At 40.6% G+C, this 27,019-nt stretch overlaps 1 protein-coding gene across 4 annotated transcripts in view; it reads left to right on the top strand.

The window, feature by feature from the left end:
- Window positions 1–17,824, top strand: part of LOC109438110 (uncharacterized) — a 33,808-nt gene extending 15,984 nt beyond the window's left edge. For all 4 annotated transcript variants that reach the window (XM_019717719.3, XM_019717723.3, XM_019717720.3 and 1 more), the window contains one exon: window positions 13,955–17,824. In XM_019717719.3, coding sequence (XP_019573278.1) covers window positions 13,955–15,891 — 1,937 coding nt within the window. In that variant the 3' untranslated portion in view covers window positions 15,892–17,824. The remainder of the gene's footprint in view (window positions 1–13,954) is intronic.
- Window positions 17,825–27,019: the final 9,195 nt, after the last annotated feature.

The raw sequence follows: 27,019 nt of genomic DNA, 5'->3' as shown, positions 1-27,019 counted from the left end.
GCTTGACATGATTTCAGTCTTCTTAAATTTGCTGAGACTGATTTTATGTCCCAATATATGGTCTATCCTTGAGAATGTTCCGTGTACACTAGAAAGAATGTGTAGTCTGATGTTTTAGGATGAAGTGCTCTATAAATGTCAATTATGTCCATTTCATCTAATGTGTCATTTAGGGCTACTATTTCATTATTTTCTGTTTGGATGATCTATCCATAGCTGTCAATGGTGTATTTAAGTCCCCTAGTATAATTGTGTTTTGGTCAATTTCTCCCTTTAGTTCTCTTAGTAGTTGCTTGGTGTATTTCGGTGCTCCCTGATTGGGGGCATAAATATTGATGACTGTTATGTCTTCTTGTTGTACAGTCCCCTTCACCATTATGAAATGTCCATCTTTGTCTCTTGTTATCTTTTTCACCTTGAAGTCTGTTTCATCTGATATCATTATGGCTACACCTGATTTTCTCTGGGTACCATTTGCTTGGAGTGTCAATTTCCACCCTTTCACTTTGAGTCTATGCTTGTCCTTGTAGCTGAGATGTGTCTCTTGAAGACAGCATATGGTTGGCTTTAGGTTTTGATCCAATCTGCTACTCTGTGCCTTTTTATTGGTGAGTTCAATCCATTTACATTTAGGGAGATTATTGATATGTGAGGATTTCCTGTCATTCTATCTTTAGTTTTCTGGTAAGGCTGTGTCTCCATTGTTTCTTTGCCTTTTTGTTGTTGTCTATTATTTCTGTGTGGTGGTATTCTATGATGTTTCCCTCTGTTTCTTCTTTTATTTCAGTATATATTTCAGTTCTGGGTTTTTTTTTGAGTGGTTACCCTTAAGTTTATGTAAAAGAAAGTTTGATAATTAGAGTATTCCATTTTCTTCAGCACGCTTACTTTCTCCATTCCCATATTGCGGTTCAGGCCTTTACTCTCCCCCTTTTTGAGTTTTGGTTGCCACAAGTTGACCCTGTTGATGGTGGTCGAATAGCCTCCTTTAGTATTTCTTGTAGTGCAGGTCGTGTATTAGAAAATTCCCTCAGCTTCTGTATGTCTGGAAAGGTCTTTATTCCTCCTTCATATCTAAAGGATATCTTTGCTGGATATATTATTCTTGGCTCATGATTTCTCTCTTTCAATAGTTTGAATATTTGGTTCCACTCCCTTCTGGCTTGTAGAGTTTCTGCTGAAAAATCTGACGATAATCTAATGGGCTTTCCTTTGTAAGTTACCATCTTCTTTTCCCTGGCTGCCTTGAGGATTCTTTCTTTGTCGTTGATTTTAGACAGCTTCAAAACAATGTGCCTTAGAGAAGGCCTGTTGCGATTGAGGTAACTAGGTGTTCTATTTGCTTCTTGGATTCGAGGGTCCAGTTCTGTCCACAAATTTGGGAAGTTCTCATCGACAATTTGTTTGAATATATTCTCTGTTCCCTTCTCTCTTTCTTCTCCTTCTGGTATGCCCATTATTCTTATATTGCTCTTTCTGATGGAGTCTGAAAGTTCTTGTAGAGTTCTTTCATTTCTTTTAAGTCTCAAGTCTCTTTCTTCTTCTATCTGTGTCATTTCCAGGTTTTTATCTTCGATGTCACTGATTCTTTCCTCCATCTGGTCAACTCTACTACCTAAACTGGTTATTTCATTCTTAATTTCTTCTATTGAGTTCTTAATCTCCAGAAATTCTATTTGGTTCTTTTTTAAGATTTCAATCTCTTTCGTAAAATGCTCATGCTGTTCTTTGATTGAGTGTCTGAGTTCATTTAACTGCCTATCTGTGTTTTCTTGTATCTCGTTGAGTTTTTTCAGAACTGCAATCTTGAATTCTCTGTCATTTAAGTCACATATTTCTGTATCTTTAAGTGCCTTTTCTGGAGATTGTTCACTTTCTTTCTGAGCTATCTTGATGCCTTGGTTATTCATGGCGATTACCGGTTTACTATTTCTCTTCCTAGACATCTACAGGAGTGACTTCTGGAACAGGTTGATAGGAAGTGGTCTTTCTTTTGTTTGCCAGTACTTGTTGGTAGAATGTTTTATTATTTCTCCAACTGCAACTTATTTTTCTTCTCCCACACGGTAGTGCTATGTTTTCTCTGCACTATTCCAACTTCTCACACAATGGGGGGATTCCCTGGGAGACGGGCTTCTCCTCTGTTAATAGTTCGTCTAGGTCACAGGGCGTCGTGTTCCGGTGGGTATGCGGAGAGCTTTTGATGTTCCAAAGCTCTTCCAGCTCCTGATTCAGAGCCCGTATGTTTCAGCAGTTCTGTTTACTCCTGCAGGGATCCGCCCAGATAGGTGGGGTCAGGGGCGGGGTGAGTTGTGAGAGGTGGCCCAGAGCAATGGCGGCGACCACTACCACCGCCGGTCCTGCTTCCACAGCTCCCTCCCCTTTGCTGGAACTAGTTGGGCTGCGAACCCGTGTCTGTGGTCCACAATTCTCAAAATAGCAAATTCTCTGTTGTTTTAATCTGATACCGCCCCTGTTTCGCTTCCTGCACCGGGCAGGTGGGGGCGGGGCGCACTCTGGGAGGGGAGGGAGGGGGCGGCTAGTCTCAGTGCCTAAGGCTCCGTTCTCTGCTCGGCAGTGCGGGCTTAAACCACCGTTTTCAGCCTTTTTCCCTCAGTCTTTACTCCGAGGTCTCTGCTGTGAGCGTTGGGTTCAGCTGTGTTATATGCTGTCCCCTCAGCCCTGTGGAGCCCTGGCGGAGCCCTAGCAATCCGAGTTCTTCCCTCTTCCGCAGCTGCGGTAGTTCCGGGAAGCAGCGAGCTCGGTGCACTGAGCGAGGTCTGCGTCCTGCGCCCGCGCGGTTCCGTCTCCGGGCATTTCTCCCTTCCCTCCTCCCCCCACTCGCGTGAATCTCCCACCTGTAGGTGATTTCAGTCGGTAGTGGGCATCTTCGTCTTGCCTGTCTGCTGTGCAGGGAGTCCTTTGTGGAGTTTTTGTTGTTCGATTCTTTGTAAATTCCAGGGGAGCTTTACAGAGGCTCACCTCACTCCGCCATTTTTCCGGAAGCCATTTTTATTTTTGTCGTATTGCATTGGTTGGAACTTCCATTACACTGTTATGTAGAAATGGTGAGAGTAAACACCCTTGTCTTTTTTCCCAATCTTAGGATTAAGGATTTCATTCAGTCTGTCACTCTTTTTTTTTTTTATTTTTATTATTAGTTTCAGGTGCACAAGACAAAGCAAAACTTAGACGTTTATCATTTATATCCCTCACACTGTGTGAACCCCCCCTCTCCCCATCCACTATCCCTCTGTATGTTCCCCAAATTAATTTTCAAAACCCCATGACCATCTTGTGGTTACCGACTATATTCTAAACCTCTCACCTTCCCCTTATCCCCACCCCCCCCACCCCATTAGCAACCCTCAGTTTTTCCTCCATGTTTCCAAAACTGTCTCTGATTAGTTCATTCACTTATTCTTTTCTTTAGATTCCGCATATAAGTGAGATCATATGGTATTTGTCTTTCTCTGTCTGACTTACTTCACTTAACATAATGTTCTCTAGGTCCATCCATGTTGTTGCAAATGGTAGCATTTCTTTCTTCTTTATGGCTGTGTAATACTCCATTGTATAAATGTACCACAGTTTCTTAATCCAGTCATCTACCGATGGGCATTTCGGTTGTTTCCAGGTCTTGGCTATTGTGTATAGTGCTGCAATAAACATAGGAGTGCATAAAGATTTTTGAATTGGAGTTTTGGATTTCTCCGGATAGATACCTAGGAGTGGGATTGCTGGATCATAAGGTAGTTCCATTTTCAGATTTTTGCGATACCTCCAAACTATTTTCCATAGTGGCTGCACCAATCTCCATTCCCACCAACAGTGCACCAGCGTTCCCTGTTCTCGACATCCACGCCAGCACTTGTTGTTTGTTGATTTATTGATGATAGCCATCTTGACTGGGGTGAGGTGGTATCTCATTGTGGTTTTTATTTGCATTTCTCTGATGGTTAGAGAGGTTGAACATTTCTTCATATGTCTGTTTGCCATCTGTTTGTCCATTTTAGAAAAATGTCTCTTCATGTCCTCTGCCCATTTTTCAATTGGGTTGTTTGTTTTTTTGTTGTTGAGTTGCATGAATATACAAGGAACTCATGCAACTCAACACCAAAAAAACAAACAACCCAATTGAAAAATGGGCAGAGGACTTGAAGAGACATTTCTCCAAAGAGGACATACAAATGGCAAATAGACATATAAAAAAATGCTCAACATCACTAATCATCAGAGAAATGCAAATCAAAACCACAATGAGATATCACCTCACCCCAGTCAGAATGGCTATCATCAACAAGACAAATAGTAACAAATGTTGGAGAGGCTGTGGAGAAAAAGGAACCCTCATACACTGTTGGTGGGAATGCAGACTGGTGCAGCCGTTATGGAAGGCAGTGTGGAGGTTCCTCGAAGAATTACGAATAGAATTGCCATATGACCCAGCAATCCCTCTCCTGGGTATCTACCCAAAAAATCTGAAAACATTTAGAGATAAAGACACGTGTGCTCCAATGTTCATTGCAGCTTTGTTTACTGTGGCCAAGACATGGAAACAACCAAAATGTCCTTCGATAGATGAATGGATGAAGAAGTTGTGGTATATATACACAATGGAATGCTATTCGGCAGTAAGAAAAGATGATATAGGAACATTTGTGACAACATGGATGGATCTTGAGAGAGTAATGCTGAGCGAAACAAGTCAGACAGAAAAAGCAGAGAACCATGTGATTTCACTGATATGTGGTATATAAACCAAAAACAACAAAAGAACAAGACAAACAAATGAGAAACAGAAACTCATAGACACAGACAATAGTTCAGTGGTTGCCAGAGGGTAAGGGGGGCGGGGGGTGGGGGGTGGGAGATGAGGGTAAGGGGGATCGAATATATGGTGATGGAAGTAGAACTGACTCTGGGTGATGAACACACAATGGGATTTATAGATGATGTAATACAGAATGGTACACCTGAAATCTATGTAATTTTACTAACAATTGTCACCCCAATAAATTTAATTAAAAAAAAAAGAAAAAGAAAAATGTCTCTTCATGTCCTCTGCCCATTTTTTAATTGGGTTGTTTGTTTTTTTGGAGTTGAGTGAGTTTTTTATAAATTTGTGATATTAACCCCTTATCAGATATATCATTGGCAAATATCTTTTCCCATTCAGTAGGATCCCTTTTTGTTTTATTGATGGTTTCCTTTGCTGTGAAAAAGCTTTTTAGTTTGATGTAATCCCACATGTTTATTTTTTCTCTTACTTCCCTCGCGGGAGGGGATATATCAGTAAAAATCTTACTCCGGGTAATGTCTGTGAAGTTTCTTCCTATATTTTCTTCTAGGAATTTTATAGTTTCAGATCTTACATTTAAATCTTTAAGCCATTTTGAGTTTATTTTTGTATGTGGTGTAAGGAGGTGATCCAGTTTCATCTTTTTGCATGTGTCTGTCCAGGTTTCCCAGCACCATTTATTGAACAGACTGTCTTTACCCCACCGTACATTCTTGCTTCCATTGTCATAGATTACATGGCCATATAGGCATGGATTTATTTCTGGACTCTCTATTCTGTTCCATTGATCTATGGGTCTGTTTTTATGCCAGTACCATGCTGTTTTGATTACTGTAGCCTTGTAGTATAATTTGAAGTCAGGTATTGTTATACCTCCCACTTTGTTCTTAATTCTCAAGATTGCTGAGGATATCCGGGATCTTTTGTTGTCCCATATAAATTTTAGGATTATATGTTCTATTTCTGTGAAAAATGTCGTTGGTAGTTTGATAGGAATTGCGTTGAACCTGTATATTGCCTTAGGCAGTATGGACATTTTAACTATATTAATTCTTCCTATCCATGAACATGGTATGTGGTTCCATCTATTTGTATCTTCTTTCATTTCTCTCTTCACTGTCTTATAATTTTCTGAGTACAGATCTTTTACTTCTTTGGTTAAATTTATTCCCAGGTATTTTATAGTCTTTGGAGCAATTGTAAATGGCATTGCTTTTTTAATTTCTCCTTCTGATGTTTTATTATTGGTTTATACAAATGCAACTGATTTCTGAATATTAATTTTGTATCCTGCTACTTTACTAAATTCATCTATCAGCTCTAATAGTTTCTTCGTGGAGTCTTTAGGGTTCTCTAAATATAGTATCATAGCATCTGCATATAATGACAGTTTTACTTCCTCCTTACTGATTTGGATGCCTTTTATTTCTTTTTCTTGTCTGATTGCTGTGGCTAGAATTTCCAGCACTATGTTGAATAGAAGTGGAGAAAGTGGGCAACCTTGCCTTGTTCCTGATCTTAAGGGGAATGGTTTTAGCTTTTCCCCATTGAGTATGATGTTAGCTGTGGTTTATCATATATGGCCTTTATTGTGTTGAGATATGATCCCTCTATTCTCACTTTCTTAAGGGTTTTTATCATGAATGGCTGCTGGATTTTATCAAATGCTTTTTCTGCGTCTATTGATCATGTGATTTTTATTTTTCATTTTGTTAATGTGGTGTATCACATTAATTGATTTGCGGATGTTGAACCACTCTTGCATACCAGGAATAATTCCACTTGATCATGGTGTATGATCTTTTTAATGTATTGCTGAATTCTGTTCGCTAGTATTTTGTTCAGGATTTTTTCATCTATGTTCATTAGCGATACCGGCCTGTAGTTTTCTTTTTTTGAGGTGTCTTTGTCTGATTTTGGGATCAGGGTGATAGTGGCTTCGTTAAAAGTGTTTGGGAGTCTTCCCTCCCTCTGGATTTTTTGGAAGAGTTTGAGGAGAATAGGTGATAATTCTTTTTTGAATGTTCTGTAAAATTCACCTGTAAATCCATCTGGTCCAGGGCTTTTGTTTGTTGGGAGATTGTTAATTACTGATTCAATTTCCTTGGTGGTAATCAGTCTATTCAGGTTTTCTGTCTCTTCTTGAGTTAGCCTTGGAAGGTTGTATGCATCTAGGAAATTGTCCATTTCTTCCAGGTTGTCAAATTTGTTGGCATACAGTTGCTCATAGTAATTTCTTAAAATTTTTTGTATCTCTGCGGTGTCTGTTGTCACTTCTCCTCTTTCATTACTGATTTTATTAATTTGGGTCCTCTCTCTCTTTTTTTTAATGAGTCTGGCTAAAGGTTTGTCAATTTTGTTTATCTTCTCTAAGAACCAACTCTTGGATTCATTGATCTTTTGTATTGTTTTTCTGGTTTCTATTTCATTTAATTCCGCTCTGATCTTTATTATCTCCTTCCTTGTATTCCCTTTGGGCTTATTTTGTTGTTCTTTTTCCAGATCCCTTAAGTGTGATGATGAACTGTTGATTAGTGATGTTTCTTGTTTCTTTAGGTAGGCCTGCAGTGCTATGAACTTCCCTCTTAGGACTGCTTTCGCGGCATCCCATAGATTTTGGGTCGTTGTATTTTCATTTTCGTTTGTCTCGAGATATCTTTTGATTTCTTCCTTGATCTCCTACTTGACCTGTTCATTATTTAGTAACATATTATTCAGCCTCCATGAATGTGTGTGTCTTCAGTTTTTTTCCTGTAGTTCATTTCTAATTTCATAGCACTGTGGTCAGAGAAGACAATTGGTATGATTTCAATTTTCTTAAATTTATCAAGACTTGCTTTGTGGCCTAACATATGGTCTATCTTGGAGAATGTTCCATGTGCGCTTGAGAAGAACGTGTATTCTGCAGCATTGGGGTGGAATGCTCTGAATATATCGATTAAATCCAAGTGGTCCAATGTGTCATTTAAGGCTGTTGTTTCCGTATTGATTTTCTGTCTGGAAGACCTGTCCCTTGTTGTCAGAGGTGTGTTGAAGTCCCCTACTATGATAGTGTTACTGTTGATCTCTGTCTTTATGTCAGCCAATATCTGTTTTATATAGTTAGGTGCTCCTATGTTGGGTGCATAAATGTTTACTAGGGTTATGTCCTCTTGTCCAATTGATCCCTTTATTATTATATAGTGACCATCTTTGTCTTTTAATATTTTCTTCATTTTAAAGTCTATTTTGTCAGAAATAAGTATTGCAACTCCAGCTTTTTTCTCATTTCCATCTGCATGGAATATCTTACTCCAACCCTTCACTTTCAGCCTGTGTGTGTCTTTTGATCTGAGGTGAGTCTCCTGTATACAGCATATACAAGGGTCTTGCTTTCTTATCCACTCAGCCACCCTGTGTCTCTTGATTGGAGCATTTAAACCATTTACATTTAAAGTGATTATTGATAAGTACATAGTTATTGCCATTTTTAAATTTGTGGTTAGATTGTTTTCATCTTTCTTGTATTTACAGAAGTCCTTTTAGTATTTCTTGCAATGCTGGCCTGGTGGTAATGAATTCCTTTAGCTTATTATTTTCTGGGAAGCTCTTTATCTCCCCGTCAGTTTTAAATGATAGCCTTGCTGGATAAAGTAACCTAGGGTGTAGGCCTTTGTTTTCCATCACTTTGAGTATCTCCTGCCACTCCCTCCTGGCCTTCAATGTTTCTGCAGAAAAGTCATTTGATAGTCTTATGGGAGTTCCCTTGTATGTAACCCTCTGTCTTTCTCTTGCTGCTTTTAGGATTCTCTCTTTGTCTTTAATCTTTGCCATTTTAACTATAATGTGTCTTGGAGTGGACCTGTTGGGTTTATCCTGGTTGGAACTCTCTACACTTCCTGGACTTGTATGTTGGTTTCCTTCATCAGGTTAGGGAAATTTTCAGACATTATTACTTCAAATATGTTCTCAATCCCTTGTTTCTTCTCTTCACCTTCTGGTATTCCTATGATGCGCATGTTGTTGTGCTTGATGTTATCCCAGAGGTCTCTTAAACCATCTTCATTGTTTTTTATTCTTTTTTCTTTCTGTTGTTCTGTTTCGGTGATCTCTGCTAACTTGTCTTCTAAGTCGCTGATTCGATCCTCTGCTTCATCTAACTTCCTGTTAATTCCTTCAAGTGAGTTCTTTATTTCGGTAATTGTGTTCTTTAATTCTAACTGGTTGTTCATTATGATTTCTACAATCTTCTTGATGTCCTCTCTAAGCTCCTTAAACATTCTTATCATCAGTATTCTGAACTCTGTCTCTGATAGTTTGGTTACCTCTGCTTCATTTAGTTCCATTTCTGGAGGTTTCTTCTGTTGTTTTATTTGGGATATGTTTCTTTGTTTCCTCATTCTGGCTGACTCTGTGTTTGCTTCGATGTATTAGGTAGATCCCCTGGAGTTCTTAGTTCTTACTGGATTAGTATGTATTAAATGTCCTTTATATTTCACTTGCACTACTTCGTTCTTCTCCCCTGCGTGTGCTCCAAAAGTGACTCTTGTGTTGTGTATATTGTCCTGTTAAAGAAGATCTTTAATTGCTTTTCGCTTGTGAGTAGGTGGGGTTAACTCCTAGGCTGACTAGTTGTGAGACTTGGCTCTGCTCACGCAGGGTGTTCTGCTGCGTGAGGGTTGACCGCTTAGATGTGGTTTGGCCTCTATGTGCCTGTAAAGAATCCCCTGTGGGTGTGTCACTTGTAGGTCAAACCCCGTAGTACTCTGGTTTGGTCTGGAGTTGGCCTCTGTGTATGCTGAATCTTGTGCCTCTTAAGCTGGGCCCTGGTAGGGCAATTTCAGAACAAAGCACATCACCAAGCACAACAACAACAACAAGGAAAAAATCAAATACATTCACATGTAAAAAACAATCGACAAACCCCACTCGACACACGCAAAGATGTCAAAGATATAAAGACAAATCAAAACAGAACAAAAAACAGCACCAGTCGTGGCTTAAGCCCACCAAGTAATCTCCAGGTTGTTCTCTGCTGTAGCACAGAGTCCCCTGCGTATTGTGCAGGTAGAGCCGGTCACCTGGTGCCCAGAGTGATGTTGGGGCTGCAGCTTTAGATGCGTGGGGCTGAGGGGTCTGGACAGTAGTTTTTACAAAGCCAGTGCAGTTTCTGCCCTTGTCTCCACATATGCACACTGAGAGTAGCACCACCAGCCCTGTGTCCAATTCTCCTGAGTCTTAGGGCACCTCTTCCCTGTGTGTGTGTGTGTGGCGGGCGGGAGATTTCTCAGCTGCTGAAAGCTGAGAGCTGCGTCTGCCACTTACTGCTGATCCCTGGGAGTGCCTCCGCCAATGTAATTGCCCTGCCCTAGGCAGGCCAGAAAGGGTGGGGGCTGGTGACGGAAGGAGGGTTCCTCTCTTTCCCAGCCCAGCTGTGTCACAGCCTTCCCGCAGGCCAGAAAAGGTGGTGGCTGGCGACGGAGGAATCCCCCCTCTTCTAGGCCAGCAAAAACCACACTCCTCTCAGCCTCCTCCCTGGGCCAGAGCCGTCCGCCAGTCTTCTCAGAGCCCGAGCGGCAAGGCCCCTCTTAATCTGACACTACTCCTCAGATCAGGGGCCAGATCGAGTCTCTGGAAGGGTGGGGGTAGGATTGGAAGAGTGGGGGAAGGGACCTAGGTATGGAGTTTGTGTCCTTTGTCCGGACTAAGGCTTAACTGGAGGTATCAGCTGAGGTTATTGCCTCAAATGCTAGATATGCTGCCTCTGCGGTGGGAGAGGTCCGCTGTGGGACGCAGGGTAATGAGTCCGCCACCTGGCTTTTGTGTTCTCTCTTTTGTCCTGGGAACCCCTGCGTCTCTGCAGCTGCGTATGTGGTTGCCCCGCCCTAGGCCGGCCAGAAAGGGTGGGGGCTGGGGATGGAAAGAGGGGTCTTCTCTTTCCCAGCCCAGCTGTGTCACACCCCACCCGCAGGCCAGAAACTGTGGTGGCTGGGGACGGAGGAGTCTCCTGTCTCCTAGGCCAGCGCAAACCACACTCTCTTCAGCCTCCTCCCTGGGCCAGAGCCACCTGCCTGTCTTCCTGGAGCCCAGCTCCTTAGTGCAGGGGCCAGATCAAGTCTCTAGAAAGGCGGGGGTAGGGTCGGAAGAGCAGGGGGAAGGGCCCAGGTATGGAGTTTGTGTCCTTTGTCTGGCCTAAGGCTTAATTGGAGGTATCAGGTGAAGTTATTGCCTCAAATGCTGGATATGCTGCCCCTGCGGCGGGAGAGGTCTGCTGTGGGACGCAGGGCAAAGCTCCCACCCCCTGGCTTCCGCGCTCTCCTCTGTCCTGGGATCTCCTGCGTATCTGTAGCCGTGGGTGTGGGCTGGATTTTCACAGGCACAGGTGCGGAGCAGATTTCCACAACCCGAGGGTGGGGGCCGAATTTCTACAGCCACAGGTGTGGACCGCGATTCCAACCCGCGTCCCCACCGCCACCGCAGGTGCGGCGTGTCTCCGCTCCTCTCCCTTCCTTGTTCCCCTGCTCGCCCAATTTTTCCCACCTGCAAGTAATCACTGCGCGAGTCTGTTCGCTGTTCTGCGTGATGAGCAGAGAGTCCTTTGATGGGTTATAAGCTTCCTCTTTCTGGTAAGATTGGACGGAGAACTCAAAAAGTGCGTCCCGCTGCCACCATTCCTATGACGTCACTCCTATAGGCTCTTTGTAGATTACTTTTATTAGGTTAATAAGTAGATTTTGAATTTCATTAAATATTTTTTACCTTAATTTATGTGGTTTTGTGTGGTTTTAATTCTTTAGATAATTAATATGATGGATTACATTTTTGATTTTTAATGTTTGAACAGCTTGCATTGTGGAGTAAATTCCATTTGACCCTGATTTATTATTTTTTTTATATATTGCTGTCATCTTTCAGCTACTATTCATTATTTTTACATTTATGTCATGAGGGATATTGATCTGTAGGGTTTGTTATTTTTTCCTTGAATTGTTTCTACGTTTTGCTGTGAGGATAACAGAGGCCTTATAAAATGATTTACGAACGATTCCAACATTTTCATCTTGTATTTTCTCAAAGAGATTATGTAAAACTCATATTAATTCTTCTTTAAATGTGTAGTAGAATTCACTAGTTAATACCACCAATTCCTGGAGCTTCTTTTTGAACTATGTATTTTTGACCACATATTCAGTTTTTTTAAATAGATTTCTTTGGGTTATTCTTACTACATGAGTGAGTTTGTTAGTTTTTTGTTTTCAAGAAATGTGTGTCCATTACATGTAAACTGTCAAATTTATGGGCATAGAGTTTCTCTTAATATTCTTTATTCTCTTTAATGTCTGTTGTATCAGTAGTTATATCCCCTCTTGCTTCTTTTTCTGATATTGATAATGTGTCTTCTCATTTTTTTTCTGTGTTGGTTTATATCTATTTAAAAAAAAAAATCTTATCGGGCGACCGGTTGGCTCAGTTGGTTAGAACACAGTGCTCCTAACACCAAGGTCTCCGGTTAATTCCCATATGGGCCTGTGAGCTTCTCCCTTCACAGCTAGATTGAAAAACAATGACTTGACTTGGGTCCTGGGAAAAAAACACTGTTCCCCAATATTCCCCAATAAAAATTAAAATAAAATAAAAAATCTCTTCAAAGAAGTAAGCTTTGGCTTCATTGATTTTCTTCTGTTTTCAAGTTCATTGTATTCTCTAATCCTTATTATTTTTCTTTCTTTTGCTTTCTTTAGATTTATCTTCTCTTTGTATAATTTCTTAAAGTGGAAGGTAGGTAACTAGTGGAGGTCTTTTTTTCTTTTTTTCCTAATGTGAATAATTTACCCTATAAATTTATTTCTAAGTACTCTTTTAGCTGCATGCCACAAATTTGAACAGTTTTTGTTTTCATTTACTTCAAAATATCTTAATGTTCTGTGAGACGTCATCTTGTAACCATGGTTTAATTGGAACTGTATGAATTTAGAATTATTTTGTGTTTTTCCAGATAACTTGGTGTTACTGATTTCTAGTATAATTTCTCCGTGGCTTGAGATCACACTTTATATGGTTTCTCTTCTTTATAATTGTAAAGATTTGTCTTACAGCCCAGAATGTGGTTTGTCTTGATGAATACTTCATGTGCATTTGAGGATAATGTGAATTCAAGTGCTATTTAATGTATGTTTGGATTTTGAGGGTATGATTTTTACAAGTGCTATTTCATCCTAGCTGTACTATTTGGCCTACTGTTACCTTCCTGCTTCTTTTTCTTTCCTCTGTTTTTATGTTTTCCTTCTTTTTTTCATTTTGTGTGCTATGAGTTGGCCACAAGTGCCCTAAAAGAATAGATTTGTTGCCGTTGCCCATGCAGATTATGTTCATAGAGTAGATAGGAATATGTTTCCAGGTGGAATTTGGGCAGTGGCCGCTGTGACCATTTCCCAGAATATCTTGTGCATGGAAATTTCTCAGGATTCTTCAGATCTTTCCTATGAGTTCTTGGTTTGGCTTAAGGAAAATATTGCAAGTGTGTATTAACCCTGTATATCTGTGGTAGAACTGCAGAGAAGAATGTTTCTTTTTTTTTTTAATCTTTCTTCTTTTTGGTGGGGGTGGCTTGAGTATGAGGGATATTGTCTAAAAGATTTTCTATTCTGTTAGAGCACCTTTTTCTCACATCTTTGTCTAAAAGAAACAGGATTTTTTTGGGGCTGTTTTACCTCTCCGTGTTGGCTTTGGATTGCAATCTTCTCCAGCACTTGAGCACCCCATATAAGATATATGGGAAGCAGAAAGAAAATCTTGGGATTCTCTTGTCATTTTTTTAAGTCCAAGAGTCCACCTTCTTTCCATTTTGTAGCATCTTTATTTCTTTGTTAATTATTTTTCCAGGGGTTTCCAATTGTAAGGCGGAGGACCTGGGAAGAATGGCCTGCTCCATCTTGGCTAGCAGTGGAAATAACATTTATGGTCTTTTTGTTGTTCTTTAAAGAACAAACAAACAAACAAACAAACATAGATGAATGAGAGAAAGAGAGAGACTATCTCTGTCTTTCTGTCTGTGCATGAATTATTAATTTTGGAAACATGACCCCAAACTATAAAATGCCAAAACATGGCTGTGAGCTCCTCTCAATTATAAATATAAGATTCATACGATGTTTTCAATTTTTTTCATTTTAGGATATTACCAAGTTGATGTGCACATTGAGGAGAACCAGGAAAAACAAGAGAAACCTCTGTGGCATGTAATATTCAGTGACAAGAAAACATTGAGTAAAGAAGGGCAGAAAGTTTTAGAAAAACCAATTAATCTGGATATAACTCCTAATTTTTCAGGAAAAGTGCCCTATAAAGGTGATTCATGTAGAATCAATTTGCCACTTGTTTCTGAATTGATTGTTAGTGGTAGATACTGTTCAAGAAAGAAGGCTGATAACATAAATGTATGTGAAAAGTTGCAGCTTGATATTGAACATGAGAAAAGTCATACTGGAGAGTGGTCTTACAAATATAATAAAAATGTGAAAGCTCTCAGTTATAAGAAAGATCATCAGATATTTCAAACTCCGAAACAGCCTTTCAAATGTAATGAACTTGGAAGAGTTTTACATGATAGGACTATTGTCTGTGTTACAGCTCAGAGTTGTCTAACAGGAGAGGAATCCTGTCAGGATGATGAATTTAGGAAAAACTGTGATAAAGCAGTTGTATTTAACCAAATGAGAGCTGGCACAAGAGAGAAATGCTTTGATATTAATGAATGTGTGAGATCCTGTGACAAAACTAACACTGTAGAATACCATAAAGTTCACAGGGCTATGACAAACTGTGAATGTCATGAAAGTGGAAATAACTTCAGCAAGAATTCACCTCGCACTCAACCTCAGCGAACTGTCACAAGACAGGGTGCTTTTGAAAGCAGTAAATGTGAAGAAAACTTGAGCCAGAGCTCAGCCTATCTAGTGCATCAGAAGACACAAACTGGAGATAATTTCTCTGTTTTTAATGGATGTACAGATGTCTACTGCCAGGAATTAGACCTAACAATACATCAGAGAACTCAAGCAGAGGAGAAATTCTATGAGTGTACTAAATATGGGGAATGCTTGTATCAAAACTCACTTCTCAATGTACATCAGGAAAGTGACACAGGAGACAAGTCATTTGAAAGTAATGAATGCAGCAAATCCTTTTACCAGAAAACACACCTCATTCAGCATCAGAAGACCCGCTCAGGGGAGAAAACACATGAATGTGAAGAAAGCAGGAAATCCTTTTGTTCAAATTCACTCACTATTCATTATCCTGCTACTCATACGGGGGTCAATATCTGTGAATGTAATGAATGTAGGAAAACTGTCTGTCAGACGTCAAACCTCAGTGAACATCTGACAGTTCACACAAAGAAGAACCCTTATGATAACAATGGATATGGCAAGTCATACAAGAAACCCGCCCTCTTAGTACAGCATAGAATACACACAGAGATGAAACCTTATGAAAGTAATAAATATGAGAAATCATTCTCCAGTATAACACAGAACAAAGAACATCAGAGAATTCACACAGCAGAGAAACCCTATGAATGTACTGAATGTGGGAAACCTTTTGCCCACAATTCAACTCTCAGAGTACACCAGAGAATTCACACAGGTGTAAAATCCTATGAATGTAATGAATGTGGGAAAACTTTCTCCCAAAAGTCACACCTTACTGCACACCAGAGAATTCACACAGGGCAGAAACCTTATGTGTGTAATGAATGTGGGAAAACTTTTGCCCAAAATTCAACTCTCAGAGTACACCAGAGAATTCACACAGGGGAGAAACCCTATGAATGTAGTATATGTGGGAAACCATTTGCCCGCAACTCAAACCTCAGAGCACATCAGAGGATTCACACAGGGGAGAAACGCTATGAATGCACTGAATGTGGGAAAACTTTCTCCCAAAGGACACACCTGTGTGCACATCAGAGAATTCACACAGGGGAGAAACCTTATGGATGTACCGAATGCGGGAAAACTTATGTCCGTAAGGCAGCCCTTAGAGTACATCACAACAGAAGGCACAACAGAGAGAAAACCCTTGTATGTAATGAATCTGGGATGCCCTAAAGGAACTCCTATAACAATGGAGAAGCTCATGGCACATAGACTTGCAGATTGTTTCCTTCAACTGTTTAGTTCTGTGCTAGGCACATAAATTGTCTAAATTCCAGTCCACATGGGTCTGGTCATAGAATATGATGTTACTACATTTAAGCTAAGTCTGGCCTTAAAAAGTCACCTTATATTGTTCCTGTCTGTGTTATACTGGAATGGGGAAATTTCCATGGCAGATTTGGCTGCTGTGTATTGAATATAGAACACCAGGTTAAAGAAGCTAGAGTCTGAATAATTCGTTGAAACAGATTGCGCCACTAACCGATCTTCAGTTTTGTTGTTTTAAGCAACAATTAAGGTTTTACTCTGTTGAGCTCATACAGATTTGGTCTTTTGGTTAAATGCATATAGTTTAAGCAGCTCTCTGTTAGACTGGGATGAAATACTATAAATATAATAAGTGTCAGAAGACCTACCAGAATTCAGCCTATCATTGTACATCAGAGACTTCACGTAAGGAAGAAAACTTCTGTCAATGTCCCTGAATAATCAGACTTCATTAAAAATCAGAAGTCTGGGCTGGCCGGGTGGCTCAGGCGGTTAGAGCTCCATACTCCTAACTCCGAAGGCTGCCGGTTCGATTCCCACATGGGCCAGTGGGCTCTCAAACACAAGGTTGCCAGTTCAATTCCTCGACTCCCGCAAGGGATGGTGGGCAGCGCCCCCTGCAACTAAGATTGAACACGGCACCTTGAGATGAGCTGCCGCTGAGCTCCCAGATGGCTCAGTTGGTTGAAGTGTGTCCTCTCAACCACAAGGTTGCCGTTCGACTCCCGCAAGGGATGGTGGGCTGTGCCCCCTGCAACTAGCAACGACAACTGGACCTGGAGCTGAGCTGCGCCCTCCACAACTAAGACTGAAAGAACAACAACTTGAAGCTGAACGGCACCCTCCACAACTAAGATTGAAAGGACAACAACTTGACTTGGAAAAAAGGCCTGGAAATACACACTGTTCCCCAATAAAGTCCTGTGACCCTTCCCCAATAAAATCTTTAAAAAAAAAAAAAATTCCTAAACCTCTTAATCTGCATTTAAAAAAAAATTAAAAATCACAAGTCTTAGGGAAAAAAACACAAAAGCCTTTACCACCAAGTGAACTTTACTAAACATGAAATAATTAAGATTATGTTAAAATCTTGTATTTTGATAACTAATGTTTGAACATATACTGAGTTCCATCAAATAATTTTTTCTGAGTTAATGTATCAGTTTTGAAATTGAAGGTAAATTCTTCACCTAGAACTGATGCACCAAAACCTGTGATTTATATGTAATATTAAGTTTTACAGCAACTATAGAGGAAAATATTTACCTATGCACAAACACTGTGGAATGTGAAGTTTTAAAGATGGAAGAATAACGTGAACTCTGTGGACAACAATAAATGTTTGTGATAGTGTGTGAGCTATGTGGTACATCTGTATGAAGATGTAACAGATTTCATTACTGCTTCTAGTAGGAGGCAGTAGCCAAACTTGCTCTCGACCTGGTCACTTTCCTTTTCTGAGTGACAGTCTGTGTGCTGTTTTTGTTTCTTCTCTCAGCTTATGCTGTTAGATGCTGTTAGACTTTGGCCTGCGTGCCAAGTCTGAATATTGGTCTGGCCCCATTTTTCTAGGACCTTGTTGATCCATGAGATTTCTCAAGGGTTCTGGTGTGTGTACCTCTGTGTGCACCTCTGTGTGCGTGTTTCTGTTTGTGTAGTGAATGGTGATTCTTACATGCTCTTCAGCCTTCATTTTATGCCAGCTAGTGGTTCATTTTGTGCTGAGTAATTAAAAAGCAAGTCTTTGGGGTGAAGGGGTTATCACTTTGTGAGGGGTGTCTAACTATTACATTGTTTTGTACACCTGCAACTAATAAATAAAAAGCAAGTCTTCTTAGCCCTCTTGTATGCATTTAGCCTGAGCATCCTGTCTATGATATTTTCCCAATCCCATGGTGTTTGCTCGTACTGCAGCATTGCAAACCACTTAATTTCTTCCCTTCTTATATAGCAGGTTTTAAAATTGGAATAAAATTAGGGCTACTTTAATGTCACAAACACCACATTGGTATTGAAAAAGACTCACATTTGGGGAAACAATATAGTGTAGTGTAGTCTTTAGCAAGGAAATATCTGGTCAGTCATTTCAGGCTACATGGTTTGGTCAGCACAGAGAAAGAAGTAACTGAAATTCTCATTTTTAAAACCTGGACCACTAAAAACTCTCAGCCATGGACATGTTGTTTTCTGCAAGTATGATCTGATAGATTCAGAATGTGGAAAATAGTCAGGTCAGTTGATTCCCTGAGTAAGTTTTCTATTTCCTATCTTATATTGATACGGTGTGAGGGAAAATGATGGTATAACTTTAGCACTAAGTGGAGAACAGGTATTTCTTTGACAGTGGCTTATCAGCACTTAACTAAGTGGCATCCCTGCCAAAGGAAAGAGCCAGGAGTAAGAGCCCAGCGCTGAATGAAGTCTGTATCGTAGAACCTCTGGAGCTGGCACGCACACCACAGACTGGATCAGCACTCCTTCTGGCTGGACAGTTCCAGCAGCTAAGAGAATATATTTGCCTCTCAGTTTCTTCAAACCTTGATACAACATAAGCTTATTGCACAACCAAAAGGGAAATGAAAGTCAAAAGGCATCTTTGATTCCCCCTCCACTCAGTAACAATCTCACATGACCCCCATTTACATTAATTTTAAAATCAACCTTTTCTCTTGAAGTCAGTGATCATGATGGTAGCAAGATGAAATCACCAGGGCTTCCTTTTGGGGCCATTTCCAGTCACATAGAGTTGGGTTGGATAAGTACAGAGAAATATGGCTATCCCATCCACTAGGCAACAAAACATTTGCATAGTCAGGCTCAAGTTGGAAAAATACAGAGAGATTAGCCATCCAATGAATCCTTTTGGCACTGTTGGCATTCGTCAAAGTAATAGACATAGACTCTGGTTTTGGAATGTTTCCAGATTTTAAACCTTAATTTGAGTCCCATTTTAGGGCTTCCAGAGCTGGTCTTGAAAAAGAAAACAGGGATGTGTTCTTTCTGAATTCCTTTTTCATCCCCTGTGCTATATAGACTGAATGTGTCACTCCAAATTCATATTTTGAAGACTGACTCCCCATTGTGAATGTATTTGAAGTGTGGGACCTTTGAATATTTATAATAATGAGCATTTATTAAACACACAGATAGGAGACATTATACAAAGTACTGGGAATATGCCCTGCCCATGTGGATCTTATAACCTACCTGGGAAAACAGTATCAATTTAGTACTGGCTGCCACTGTAAAAGAGATACTGCTCTGAAATTAGTAAGATTTGTTATATTTCAGACCAACAACAGTGGAATTAAATTAGAAGCCAATGACAGAAAGATCTCTCGAATTTCCTCACATACTTGAAACCAATTAAAACATGTATATGTAACTCAAGAGTTAAGATAGAGCCAAATGATTAAAAAGTATTTTGAGCTGAGTGAAAATGAAAAAAATATTTCAAGATTATTGGGATCTCCCCCGTTGAGTACTTAGCATAAAGCTTAATGATTATATTAGAAAAGATTTCAAATCAACATCAGCTTCCTTAAAAAGAAGAGCGAAGAATACTAAAAGTATACAGAATAAAGGAAATAAAAAATATCAGTGTGGAAATTAACAAATTGAAAACAAGCAAGAAAATTACCCCGAAAAAAATCTGTTTTTTGAGAACTGCATATTATTTATAAACATCTATTCAGGCTGATGAGAAAATAAAAGAGGACATAAAAACCAGCATATCAGGAATAAGAGAAGTAACATAACAGCTTCTACAGATATTTAAAAAAGAAACTTATGAACACACTATTCCAACAGATTTGATAACCAAAGTGAAATGGACAAATTCCTCAAAAGACTACCTAATTTCACTAAATAGCAAACAGAATAGTCCTGCATTTATTAAAGAAATTGAATTTCTAGTTTAAAACATTCCCTCAAAGAAAACTATGTCTAGATGTCTTCACTGGTGAATTCTACCAAATATTGGAGAAGAAATTATGCCAATTCTCTGTAAATAAAGAGAAACTTGGAAAAGATGGGACTACTTCTTGGCTTATATTATGAGGCCAACATTACCCAGATTCTAAAACCAAAGACATTTTTAAAAAGCTGCAGACCAGCACCCCTCATTACTATAAGTGGGGAAATTCTTAACACAAATTTAGCAAATCAAATCCACCAATATCTAAAAAGTCTAGAACATGCACAAGTGGTGTTCATCCTAGGAATACCAGGTTGGTTTAATCTTTAAAAATCAATCAATATAATTAGACTTATAGATTAAATGAAAAAAAAAATCTGAGCAAATACACAAAAATCATTTGCCGGGGCCGGCCCGGTGGCTCAGGCGGTTGGAATTCCGTGCTCCTAACACCAAGGGCTGCCAGTTCGATTCCAACATGGGCCAGTGAGCTCACAACCACAAGGTTGCTGGTTCCATTCCTCGACTCCCGCAAGGGATGATGGGCTGCGTACGCCCCCTGCAACTAACAATGGCAACTGGACCTAGAGCTGAGCTGCGCCCTCCACAACTAAGACTGAAAGGACAACAACTTGACTTGGAAAAAAGTCCTGGAAGTACACACTGTTCCCCAATAAAGTCCTGTTCCCCTTCTCCAATAAAATCTTTTTAAAAAAAGTCATTTGCCAAAACCCCATGTCTATTTCTAATAAAAACCTTTAGTAAATTGATTGGATATGGTAAGAATACAAGACCTTGGCTGTTCTTTCCCCAGGCATTTCTCAGGGTTGTAGGTGCAGCAGCAAGTCCTGTGTGACTAGCTCTCAGCTGAATGACAAAGTGATCTTAGAACCCGTGAAGGAGAAACAGCATGGCCAAAAACAGAGCCATCCATGAGTGGACATGTCCTTAGGACCGAACTGCCCTCCCCAAAAAAGGAGAAAGCCGTATTGGTATCCTGGGGGGGGCTGCTGTCCGGTTCTAAGGCTTGGGCTGGAGCAGGTCCAGGGGTGCACATGGGAATCCTGGTCGATGGGATTCTGGCATGGCCCTGCCTGGACATGCAGGGCCCCAGGCCGAGGGCCACCAAGACCTTGTGCTCTCCGAGATGCGGAGAGGCTGCTGTGCTAGGGCTGACTCCACTGGCATGACCTAGGCCCTGCCAGAGCCCTGGCCTAGGCAAAACTCCTAACCCCCCAACCCTGCCCTGGCCCACCACAGCCCCATCTGCACCCTGGACACTCCACCCACCACCCAGAGCCACGCTGAACAAGCTCTGTGGCTGCTGAGCAGATGTGCCCTGGTACCAGGAGCCAGGAGCCCCATGGGAGAACCTCTGCCACAGCTCCCTGACGAAGCTGGGCTTCATGAGGAACAGCACACAATTTGGGGATCAGCTGACCTCCATGCTGAAACAGACAGCAAATACCTTCGGCTCTCCAGACCTCTCCAACTCACAGTCAGAGGCTCCATCTCAAGGAATCCAGAAAGTAATATTGGTCTTCCCCCCAACCCAGCGTCTCCTCCAAGGTTGCACCTCCAAATCTGCTGCAGACAGATGGGCAGATCCTGTGGCCTCCTCCATCCAAGAATCAGCACTCAAGGCTGTGAGGTGAGGGGTCTGTGGCTCAGGGAAATGACCCCTGCAAGTGGCTCAATTTTTCAAAAGACTAATACAAATACAACTTCGATTATCAAAATCACGCAAATAAACAAAAACATGCTATTCCGTCAATCACATTGTTTTTCATAAAATAAATGGATATTAAATATTGAAATAGTAAAACAATTATAGCCCAGACACTAAGATGTAAATAAAAACGGAGTCCAGTCCAGTGGTGTTTAAAACACATGAGAGGGTCATATTTATGAACTGCAAGTCCAGCTGTGTTCTATAGGAATTTAGGCAAATACATGAAAGACAGGTTATGAGTAAAGCATTACCACCAAACTGAGGGTGTGGGTTCCTCAGTCTAACACTTTGAGCAAACGAATACACTGCAACCACATCTGCTTTCAAAACTCATATTTGCTCCACCTACAAAAGGCAGGTCTTGGACAAAAGAAGCCATCTTTCCCTTCTGTCCTTCATTCATACTGAAGGTCCCATTTCTTAGTCTTTTTATCTTATTTAAAAAAAATCTCAAACTCAAATGCCAAACTATTCTGCTTTTATGCATGCTAGTGTTTCCTTAATTTATTGTCTAGCCAGCCTGATTTTTTAAAACATTTTCTTGTTATATAATTAGTTTCATATTCCTCATTCATCTGATATTTCCATCAGGTACTGTTTCCATGCTCCTAATGTATGTTCTCCCATACTTTAATGCACGTACATATGCTTTATAAATATTTTAAAAATCAATTTTTAAAGTAATTTATTCAGTGCAATTCCACCCTCAGCTTTTTGTTGGAGTCGTGGTGGGGAGAGAAAAAGGGAGAAAGAAAAGACACTGCCTTTGCTCTCAGAAGAGCTCACAACCTTCTCAGACTTCTTCATCAAAAGGAATCCTGTTTCGTTCCCAATATGTTTCCTATTGACCTCACATCTAGCAGACTTTAGAGTTATTTCCTATTTCGGTTTGTGTACTGTGTTCTGACTGTTCCCCACACTAGGTGAGCACTGTGAAAGCGGGAGCCATTTTTGTCTTGGTCAGGGTCATATCCTTAACACAGAACTAGCAGAAGCACTACAACGATTTGTGAAAAAGTAAACGAATGCATAAGTCAGTGGATCAATTGGTGTAAAGAATTTGACATAAGAACATAAAAATCGAGAACGGAGGAAGAAACTTTCATTTCTATTGTTACAGGGAATGTCTTCTGTGTTTTCAAATTATTGCAAATATAATTAATAATGTTTATGTAGCTGTATTCAAAATGATGTTTCTAGGAAAGGTAATGAAAGGAAAACCAAGAGAAAGATACGAATATTTAGTATTGCAGATGTTGGCTAAAGTGGCAAGTTGAACACTAAGAACGTATTTCATTCCATTATGAAGAAATGTTATGTAATATACGTAAACACATATTTATGTCATACATAATATAAATTTTTCAAATCTACTGTATTAGGGTATCATTTACATACGTGATCTAACAATTAAGTTCGTGAACTTGTTTTAACGATGTTGCTAACCTTTTTTCATATCAGGGATTATTCATTATGAATTTCTACCAACTGGACAAGCAGTTAACGAAGTTTACTATTTGGAAGTGCTGAAAAGGCTGCGTGAAAAAGTTACACGACTTGAACTTTTTGCCAACAATTCATGGCTCTTGCATCACCACAATGCACCAGCTCACACCGCACTGTCTGTGAGGGAGTTTTTAGCAAGGGAACAAATAACTGTATTGGAACACCATCTCTACCCACCTGATTTGACCCCCACTGACTTCTTTCTTTACCCAAAGATAAAGGAAATATTGAAAAGAAGACATTTTGGACATCAAGGATAATACGACAACAGCTCTGATGGCCATTCCAGATAAAGATTCCAAAATTGCTTTGAAGGTTGGACTAGGCACTGGCATCAGTGCATAGCTTCCTAAGGGGAGTACTTTGAAGGTGACCATAGTGATATTCAGCAATGAGGTGTGTAGCACTTTTTCTAAAATGAGTTCACGAACTTAATTGTCTTACAGTTAAAGGCACTCGTTTTAAGTGTACAGAATAGTTAGGTGAATATTGACACGTGTACAGTTCTGTAATCACACCACAACCAAGATATAAAATTTTTATTACTCAGGAGGCTCCCTCAGGCCCCTTTGTGATCTATCTCAAGTACTATATTTAGTAATGTTTCTTTTCTATTGTTTCACATCTTGAAAATGTACCAGCATTATGATGTTACACAAAGGAGGCACTAAATAAAAGTGTGTTCTTTGAAGCATTGGGACTCTAAGTTGTAAGTGACACAAGGCACATTTTCATAGTCTCTTTCTCCAGCATCCAGCCCAATGGTGGTGTGGTGGTGGGATGATAATGACGATGAGACAAGTCACTGCTGACACAGGGACCCAGCTTCTCTCTAAGCTGTTTCACTTAATCCCCAGAAGGTGAGAATTTCCCTAAAGAAGTTAGTGTTTTTACATTATACTGTAGTCTCGAGAAGATACCAAATTACATTAAATTAAAAATGCTTATAGCTTTTGAAAAAAAGTTTCCACAAATAAAGATCAGATGCACCTTATTAGTAAGGAGAAAAACCATCATATTGTGACCCAAAATTGCTGGATCTTCTTTGATAACCTTGATTAAAAATAGCGTGTTGAGTTAGTATTCATTGTGGATATACTTAGTGTATATATTTTTTGAATTTCCCATCTTGCTTAATGAGTTTCTGATCTTTTTCAAATGGGTTTCTGAAAGGTTTTGGAATTTCTTCAGAATGCAAAGCAAAACAAAACAAAGTACTGAAACTCAAACAGGTGTAGAGAATATTATGACACATATGTCCATCTTGCATATCATAAACACTCTGGCAATGTCTAGCCTAAATGAAAAAGAATAAAACACTAACTTTTGCTTTGCTTACCCTAAAGTTTGCCACAGAATTTTTTGACAAAACTGTATTCTTTACCACCCACTTTACTCTACAAAATCATGCCACAGCCTCATTAAATTACTGTGACCTATTAACTGGAAGAAGGTCATAAAATGGAAGATTCACAGTAGGGTAAAGAAAATAAATAAAAATATAAGAATGTTTACTTTTTGGACTGTACACAGTTTTCAGATTGTTAGTTTTAAATAAGCAAGTCAACCTTGCTTTCAAAAAATGATTCTGCTTTGAATCCACTTTTGGTGAGACAGTTATTAACATGAGAACAATGCAGTGAAAATTTGTTACACTGGGGTTTAAGACATTAGTGTTTCATGTCTCCCTCAGAGTGTAGGAGGTTATTTTAAATCCCATGTTTCTACATGGGATGAGTCAAATTTCTGAGTAGCAATCTCTGTGCCTCACCAAACCTCAGGGTCGTTGCTTCTTATTGTGATGCATTAGGTACCAGCTGCCACTACTTAGTTCTTAGGTCACTCAGACCTCTAGTCAAGTCTCTTCAACAGACTCAGTTCACTATAAAACTAACTTAGACCAGGAGGAAGGTCCAAGATGGCAGATTAGGTAAATGCTATGCCAGCTGTGTCCCAGGTTCACATCAAAACTACAATTAAATTTCAGCAAAATCAACATCCAGAATCACCTGAAAACTAGCTGAAGAGAATCCCTATAATGAAGGATATAAAGAAGAGGCCACATTGAGACTGGTAGGATGGGCAGAGATGCATGACGGGTTGACCCCAAACCCACAGGTTGTGGGTGAACATTGGGAGGACTCCTCAGTGATGGACATCCCCCTTGAAGTGGTAGGAATCCAAGTCCCACACCAAGCTCCCCAAACCAGAGGTCCTGTCTCAGGAAGAGGAGTCCTCAGAACATGTGGCACTGAAAATCAGCGAGGACTCTGTCTGTCCATACTGGTGAGACAGAGGTGGCTAGAAACTCTGATGTCCTCTTAAAGGGTTTGTACACACACACACTCGCTTGCAAACACTCAACTGGGCTCTGCTGGAGGGGCACCAATTCAAGAGTTGCTGGAGATATACGGGGTGAGAGCTGCAGGGACAGCAGCCATTGTCCCTGTTTGGAGCACACCTCTGTATAGGCTCCCTCTTTTCTATGTTGAACCCTCCCCCAAAGAGCCAAATCTGAGACCCCATTGATGTTGAAAAATCCATGCCTGCACACCATCTTGGTGATGCCCTGGGACGCTGCCCCACCAGCTAGTGCTGCAGCACTGGGGGCACTCTGGGTGCCTGGGCGGGCAGCTGCCCCATAGTCTGAGGAACTCTTTTACAGCATCAGATGGCCCATGGCAGCCAGGAAAGTTTCGGTGGTAGGCAGTCATGCACAACTTTCACTACATATTTTTGGGTAGCTCTGGGGATCTGTGGGCCTTAAGAGTGGAAGCTGGCCTTGGTGTTCTCTGAGTGTTTTCTGAAGTCATCACAGGCTCACAACTGGTGCAAGGAATGAATCTGCGTTAACTCTGTAGAAACCACTAGCTATGCCTCAAACTTCCTAAGACCCTGCCCCACCCAGCTAGTATGAAATCTCTGGGGACCTTCTCATCATTGGGTCAAACAGCCCTGCCTGTGCACCTAAGGAGGCTCTTTCAAGGAGGCTGAGCCTTATGGGAAACCAGCAGGTGGCAACAGGCTTAGGTGACCCCTGAACCTTTTCCTAAGCTGCCCCAGCTCAATACTGGGGCAGCTGGCCTCTATTCACAGCAAGGCCACCCCTACATGCCTCCAGGTCCTGCACAGGCAGCAACAGACCCCATATAGCTTTGTAGCTCCTACCAGGTAGCCCTGGGCCAGTTACAGGCAAGGATGAAACTGGTCTGCATGGAAGCCCTCCCAAGAGATACCAGAAACAACACACCCAGAGGCCAGCTTCAGACCACACCAGAGCACTACCCCATTAGTCCCACAAGTGGCACAACCAAAGGGTGCCCACAATAGGCACAAGAGCCCTCTGGGGTGACTCCCCCTCTAAGGGATCAGCCCACACACAGCATCTCATACACTGAGGGCATAGCCAACCCTCACAGCCTGTCATGATGGGAGTCAATCACACCCACTGATGCATCAAAAGCAATCAAGAATCAGCTACAACAGGAGAATACACACAACACACACAAGGGACACTCTTGAAACACATGCAGCGGTGATCAGGGAGAATGCACACAAGATACATACTACATAAGGCCACCCAGAAAAGACTGAGAAACATAATAGGTCTACCTATTATATAGACATTAACATAGGGAGCCAACCAAAATGAGAAAACAAAGAAACATGTCCCAAAAAAAAGAACAGGAAAAACCTCCAGAGAAACAACATACCAAAAAGAGTTTAAAACAATGGCTGTAAGAATGCTTAAGGACCTTAATTAGAACTTCAACAAAGAGATAGCAAGCATAAAGAAGGATATATAGACCATCAAAAGGACCAGTCATAAATAAATACAATAACTGAAATGAAGAATACACTAGAAGGAATCGACAGCA

This window comes from Rhinolophus sinicus, chromosome 17, assembly GCF_057876585.1.
Source record: "Rhinolophus sinicus isolate RSI-liver-muscle chromosome 17, RSI-T2T, whole genome shotgun sequence".
In the NCBI taxonomy this organism is placed as follows: Eukaryota; Metazoa; Chordata; class Mammalia; order Chiroptera; family Rhinolophidae; genus Rhinolophus; species Rhinolophus sinicus.
The sequence above is the reverse complement of the archived record's forward strand: the minus strand, read 5'-3'. Positions and strand labels throughout refer to the sequence as shown.